The sequence below is a fragment of the Nansenia antarctica genome (genome assembly GCF_963989245.1).
Source record: "Nansenia antarctica genome assembly, chromosome: 7".
NCBI classification, from domain to species: domain Eukaryota; kingdom Metazoa; phylum Chordata; class Actinopteri; order Argentiniformes; family Microstomatidae; genus Nansenia; species Nansenia antarctica.
In genome coordinates, this window is record NC_137677.1 from 49928027 (window position 1) to 49935306 (window position 7280).

A 7280-nucleotide genomic window follows, 5' to 3' on the forward strand; every position below is an offset into this window, starting at 1 on the left:
GACACTTTGAAAAAGAGAGACGAATAAACTGAATTTTGAACATTACACATAGCCTACTGGATTCCCATTTATTTTGGAAATAACACTACACTATACTGTCAAAGACATATTCTTCAGATAAAAGAAATAAAGGATACAGTCCAGCTAAATAAAAAGCCTCGACAGCAGCATTACTTCAGAGCAGCCTAGCTGCAGCAGACTAGTAACGGGGTCAACCGAGTACGCCTGCCTCTCTGGTCTCATTTTGACCTTAATCCTGCAGAAATCTGTTCAATCTCTCACGACATTGTGGAACTAATGTGACTAAAAATACTGGTGGGAATTATTCTCTTCTTATGGATGGTAACATTAAGGTCATTGGACCTACAGCCCATATTGGCAACACAAAATACTGAAGTGTATGAATGTATATATCTGCCTATCAAATAACTGAGTTGTTACAATGTAACAGTAATCACAAATCGTGAGTTTAGAATTATACGGTTCTATCTCCGTTTAGGGCAGTTCAGAGATATTGAGCGTCAAAGTTTTTACATTCCATTGATTATGTTTTGTGAGATGGAACCTTTGTATTTTATGAATTACTAACTCAAAAATGTCAACATTTTTAAAATAACACCACACAGGCATTAATAAACACCTAATGGATCAGATTATGTAAAAAAAAAAAAAAAAAACTAAATTTGGACAAAAATGGAGATAGAACCTTATAATTCTAACGTCACGAAATGACATTCCATTCCAATCCATCTGAAATTGGTCAACCAAACTTAATGTAATCCCCGTTGCAGGCAGCCTATCAGTGCCATGTGTGGCCAGTCCAATGGTAGCAAGGTTGTGTGAGCCTGCAGCCGACAGCGATGTGTTGAGATTGAGAACGGAACAGAACGGAATGATAGAAGATAGTGTCAACGCGAATGGTTACTACCGCTAGCCTACGGACCGCTATTTATTTCCCGGTATAATCTGCATCGGACTAACGGTTTGGAGACAATGGGGACATTTTCATTCATGAAACGTGGGCTTCATTCGGCAACAAAGAACCTTTCAATCGTTGAAGAAGCGGTTGTCCGGCTATAGCTACGGCTAATCTTTTTTACCATCATCAGGGGTAACAATTATGTTCAAATAAAAAACGAATGTCGGATTGACAGTTGTGCAGATACACGAATACATCGAATCGCATGACAGCGTATCATTTGGGGGAACCAGGGAACCAGGGTAAACATTGATAAAGCTCACCCAAACTACATTGCATTATTATTATGGCTTCGTCGTTGACTTGTTTTAGTGGTCCCGAAGAGATGGAAGACGCTAACCATGCCCAGGGTTTGATTAGAGAACTTAAGCTATTCTACGACTCTCAGATTCTTGCCGATGTGACAATCAAAGTGGAATGTGACCATGGGGAGTCGGGCGAAGGTGGTGACACCGGGAAACTGTTCATGTGCAACCGCAACATCCTCGCTGCAGCGAGCCCTTACTTCAAAAGCATGTTCACCTGTGGTCTTAACGAAAGCACGCAGGAGAAAGTGACAATCCACGGTGTGGACGCCGACTCCATGTCTGTGATCGTAGACTACTGTTACACCGGCAGAGTGACCATCACGGTGGGCAACGTCCAGAGGCTGTACGCCGCCGCCAATATGCTGCAGCTCGAATACATCCGACAGGCGTGCTCCAGTTTTATGAGCAGGAGGCTGGACCTCTCCAACTGCGTGGGGATCTTTAAGTTTGCCGACACTTTTGACAATCCCGATTTGAAGAGCAAGGCTCAGGCTTTCTTAGCCAGGAACTTTTTCCACCTCAGTAGCAAAGTGAGGGAGCTCTGTGAGTTGGACTTGAGACAAATGAAGGAGATCTTGTCTTTGGACACTTTAGATGTTGATTGTGAGTGGACAGTGTGCTCGGCAGCGTTGCAGTGGATTGAGGCTAACGTATTGGAGGAGACAGAGGATGCATTGCAGGTGCTTGGGTGTGTGCGCTGGACCTTATTTACAGAGAAGGACAAGGCGTTCCTGGCAGGCCTTAAAGTTAAGCCTTTAATGGAGAATTACCTGGCACAGGTTATGAAAGGCCGTGTGGAGGAGGAGGAGGAGGAGGAGGACAACACTTTAATGTCTGCCAAAGTGGACATACCAAAAAGCAGAATAGGTATGTGTGGGGAACATGGCGCGTTCTGGCCTGCAGAGGGAGCTAGACTGCCATTGGAGGGGAATGATGGGCTGATTACGGACAGGTGTCAGTGATCAGACTCATTGAATGATGGGCTGATTACGGACAGGTGTCAGTGATCAGACTCATTGTTCCACTGGTCTATTTAACCTGGGTGTGTTTGTTCCCTCGGGAGATGAGTAGGGCAGGGAGTACCTGCCACACGGAGACACGGAGAGACCGAGAGAGAGAGCCGCGGCGAGGACGCACGAGACCCCGAAAGGGGGTGAGGTGCAGGGAGCCGGGCGGACGGAGCGGGTCCCGAAAGGGAGGACTAGCGGAGCGGAATAGCGGGGCGAGAGCGAGGGCTCAGCCAGGAGCGGAATAGCGGAGCGGAATAGCGGAGCGGAATAGCGGAGCGGAATAGCGGGGCGGGAGCGAGGGCTCCGCCGGACGGAGCGGGTCCCGAAAGGGAGAGACAGCGGGAGTGGGAGAAAGACTCGCTCAGCACGTCAGTGACGGTGCTGAGCTGTGCAACTGTTAAATAAACTCATATTCTGTACCATTCCTCTGTGTCGATCTCCCTCTGTGCCTAGAGACTGCTACAGTATGACTGCTAAAGAGATGATCCTTTTCTTTGGGCTACCAAGTGACAACATCATGTGCTGCGATCCTTACTCAGAGGAACTCTACTTCATGGCATCGCCTCATGTGAACCTAAGCAGTCAGGACTATATGGAATATAAACATTCCACTGCAGAGTCTGTGGTTGTTTGTGCCACGCCCGAAAACAACCTGTATCTAGCCTCACACCTCTCCAGGCACTTCTGGGTGTACAACCCTTTATTGAACTGCTGGCAGGAGTTAGCAGAGAGACTCCTGGATAGAGTGCACTCAGGCATGGGTTACCTCAACGGCCACGTGTACATCCTGGGTGGCAGGCACGCTGTCACGGATGCCAGGCTGAAGGAGGTGGAGTGTTACAGCATTCAGAGGAACCAGTGGACGTTTGTAGCCCCCTTGTCCCACTCTCTGGGCAAGATGCAGGTGGTGGCGGTGAATGACCACCTCTACGTGGTCAATAAGAGGAGGATGCTCTGCTACGATCCCAAGAAGAACCGCTGGCGCAACTGTGGCTCCCTGAGGAGAGACAAGCTTCACAAGGCCTGTGTGTTCCAGGACCAGATCGTCTGTGTGTGTGATATCCCCGTGGTGAAGGCCTACAGCCCGGCCAAAGGGGAGTGGAAGAGGTTGGCGGACATTCCCATCGATAGCCGTGTGTTCAACATTCAGGTCATACAGTACAGAGGCAAGCTGCTCCTCCTCATCCAGACCTTACTGCAGCATAACAAGAACAGAGTCCTCATACACGAGTACGACTCCACCAGGGACAGCTGGAAGAACGTAATGGCCGTCTTTGTGTCCTCCCTGGGTCCAGTGTGTGTTTTCACAGTTTCGACACGCGTGTACCCGGCGTGTTTGGGCTCAGTGCAGAGCTTGGCCACAGAGGAGGATGACGACAGCGGGTCCAGTGACGACTGGGACTCTTGGGTTGATGCTGGGGAGTCAGATTCTGACTCTTGGAGCTCAAGTTCGCCAGTGTGAACATAGGACAGAGTCTAAAGCCCTATTTGACTAATTTCTGCCTGAAAACCAGACCCAAATGAAACTGCTTATTAGAAATATGATAATCAGATGCAAAAGCAGGATGCATTTGATAGGTAACATCTTGAAGTTTGTCTGGATATGCTCATAGTTCAGAATAAAATACTACACATGACAAGTAGATAAAGTAATAAATTATCAAATCAATTGGTAGCAGAATTTGGGCCTGTCTGGTTTAAGAAACACTAGGCTAAGGATAGTCCTAGGCTAAGAATCTACAGTGTGGAAAGCCCTATTGAGACACATATTTTGAATTATTTAGTCAGGAACTGCATTCGTAATATCACAAATGTTGAGATATCTCTTCACTTCTTGATTGGTTTCTTATAATTATTGTTTACTGGACAGTTGGTATTTCTGATGTTCATAATGAAGAACATGTACTATAATGATATTGCACATATAAGAGAGATCTAACTCTTTTTATAGAACACATCGTATTGAAAGGGAATGAGTGCATTTTACAATGTAAATAAAAGCTATTCAAAATAAAGTATGTTGTCACTCATGTTATTCTAGACTGGCACTTAGCTGAATGGTTTGGTTTTCTGTGAAACAATGTGTCATGCTACCAAAAATGAACTGTAGGTGGCAGTGTTGGTGTTGCAAAATGTAAAGCTCCATAGATTAACTAACTAAAATAACAGGGCTGTATGAATCCTTTAAATTGTTCATTTTAGGTCTGATATTTATCTTTTATACTTTGTGTTCTGATTGATAAGTTTAATTACAATGCATGCATTTGCAGAATAAATGCACTCTTGTTGACAGAGTAGGAGGTCCCATACTTTGAAATTAATAAGGTGGAACAGAATAGTGTAGGCTAAAAAGCTTAATATTTAACAGGACAGACTTTTGTTGTTGAATCTCTATGGTGACATTAAGTCACATTATTTGGGCAACTAAGAAGCTCTGTCTCAGAATCAGATGTGAGTACCGTACCTTTTCAGTTATCTTATAGATACATTCACGAGGAATATAACATGACATCATATAACATGATCTGGCAATACAAGTAGATCTCATACACCATTTCTCTGGGCATACAATAATGGTTGAATGATTAAATTGTTGTTGTTGTTGTTGTTTACTTTGTTTAGACAAGTCAACTACCCTGCAGCCACTGTCTCTTGTGTGTAGAACTTGTGATAATGCCAACTAAAGCACAAGAGGTAAGCCAGGAAGCCAGTCAAATTGCAAGGATACAGTTTACATGGAATTAATGTTAAATATACACTGTAATGCTTTAGGTAGTACAGTAGATATTCATAGATGGGTAGTGTAAGGAGCCTGTTGTTTTAAATCTGTATGCAGGTCTAACGCATGGGCTCTATACATTTGTGTTCAAAAGATGTGTTTTTATCTTTGGATGTGTATTTTTCTAGGACGCTGTGATCAACCTCAAGTCGGTCCAGGAGATCTCTGGGCAGCTGGGGTTTGAGTGGACGGTTTTGGCGTACGAGCTGGGCTTCACTAGAGCTGAGGTCCGACAGTTCCACATCACGTCCACAGAGAAGAGAGCCCAGGCCAGGAGCATGCTGGAGTGCTGGTGTGTGTGACTGTTGGTTGTAGGGAGTGGCCTATGTGACTGCATTAGATACAAACAGCATTTGCATGAAGAAATGCCTGGAAGATTAACAACATTTGTGTTGGAAGATTATATAGTATAAATCCAATAAAAAAAGATTCACAATTCTCAACACACACAGCTTAACTGGTTCGTTATTTTCAAAGCTGTGGGTGTCCGTCACACCCACACAGCATCATATGCCCATTATGGCCCGCTGGTTTGGGACTGTGTGTGTGTGTGTGTGTCTGTGTATCTGTGTGTCTGTGCGTGTCTGTGTGTGTGTGTGTGTGTGTGTGTGTGTCATTGGGGGAGGGGGGGTGGGGGTTGTATAATAAAAGAGGATTACTGACGCTCTTCCCATTCTAATTCCACTTTATTGGATTCAGTCTGTTAACCACACTAGAAATAGTCATAATATGCACAGAGCTATTTCACCCATCACCACTTCTACTCTCTGTCCTCTCCTCCATGCCGGTCCATAGGTACGAGAGGTTGTGGGACAAGCCCAATAAGACCAAGCTGCTGCAGAATGGTCTGGAGCGAGCAGGGCGTCGGGACCTGGCAGAGAGGCTGCGATGCCTCCACTGGGGCCACCAGAAGCTGAGCCGCAGGGTGGAGCTGCCCTCCGCCTTCCCCTTCCTCATCACCGTCCACAAGACCATCCAGAACCAAGACGGTCTGCGCAGAATCAACGACCTCAGTCGTAGATACACCTGAGAAAGCAATACTATACTACTATTACACACACTGCATGCACAGAGGCACATGCACAGAGGCACACACACACACACACACACACACACACACACACACACACCAGTGGTGGCTGGTGGAAGAACAAATCCGAGGCAGAGGACAGGCTCATTGTAATGCATGGAATGGAATGACCGTTGCTTATTCCAATGAGCCCGCCCTCTGATTCCCTGCTCCACTGACACACACAGTTGCTTGTTTACCATTTGGAACATAAGACACTTTGAAAAAGAGAGACGAATAAACTGAATTTTGAACATTACACATACTGGATTCCCATTTATTTTGGAAATAACACTACACTATACTGTCAAAGACATAATTCTTCAGATAAAATAAATAAAGGATACAGTCCAGCTAAATAAAAAGCCTCGACAGCAGCATTACTTCAGAGCAGCCTAGCTGCAGCAGACTAGTAACGGGGTCAACCGAGTACGCCTGCCTCTCTGGTCTCATTTTGACCTTAATCCTGCAGAAATCTGTTCAATCTCTCACGACATTGTGTAACTAGAGTACAGCACAGTGTTTCATTTGTATAGTATAGTATAATGGATAGTGTATATAGCCTTTATTTATGTAAACCAGCTCTTTTCCCTTCTTGTTTTTAGTATTTTTTTCCTATCACCAGGGGAGCCCCCCACTCCCAAATGTCGTTGTATGGTACCTGTACTATATTAATGACAATAAAGACCATTCATTCATTCATAACTAATGTGACTAAAATACTGGTGGGAATTATTATCTTCTTATGGATGGTAACATTTAGGTCATTGGACCTACAGGCTACAGCCCATATTGGCAACACAAAACACTGAAGTGTATGAATTTCTTATATATCTGCTGATCAAATAACTGAGTTGTTACAATGTAACAGTAATCACATAGTGACATTCCATTCCAATCCATCTGAAATTGGTCAACCAAACTTAATGTAATCCCCGTTGCACGCAGCAGCCTATCAGTGCCATGTGTGGCCAGTCCAATGGTAGCAAGGTTGTGTGAGCCGACAGCGATGTGTTGAGATTGAGAACGGAACAGAACGGAATGATAGAAGATAGCGTCAACGCGAATGGTCACTACCGTTAAACCTGCGGACCGCTATTTATTTCCCGGTATAATCTGCATCGGACTAACGGTT

At 44.9% G+C, this 7280-nt stretch overlaps 2 protein-coding genes across 2 annotated transcripts; both read left to right on the plus strand.

Annotated features, from left to right (window-relative positions):
* Nucleotides 1-1265: 1265 nt before the first annotated feature.
* On the plus strand, nt 1266-3759 carry LOC308162717 (kelch repeat and BTB domain-containing protein 7-like; the record flags this gene model as incomplete). Its single annotated transcript, XM_080536859.1, has 2 exons — nt 1266-2158; nt 2763-3759. 2 exons carry the CDS (start codon nt 1266-1268, stop codon nt 3757-3759), a joined length of 1890 nt encoding a protein of 629 aa, XP_080392985.1.
* Nucleotides 3760-4970: 1211 nt separating this feature from the next.
* On the plus strand, nt 4971-6106 carry LOC308162718 (uncharacterized protein; the record flags this gene model as incomplete). The annotated part of the gene is made up of 3 exons (XM_080536860.1): nt 4971-4991; nt 5205-5368; nt 5872-6106. The coding sequence occupies 3 exons, from the start codon at nt 4971-4973 to the stop codon at nt 6104-6106; spliced, it is 420 nt and encodes a 139-aa protein (XP_080392986.1).
* Nucleotides 6107-7280: the final 1174 nt, after the last annotated feature.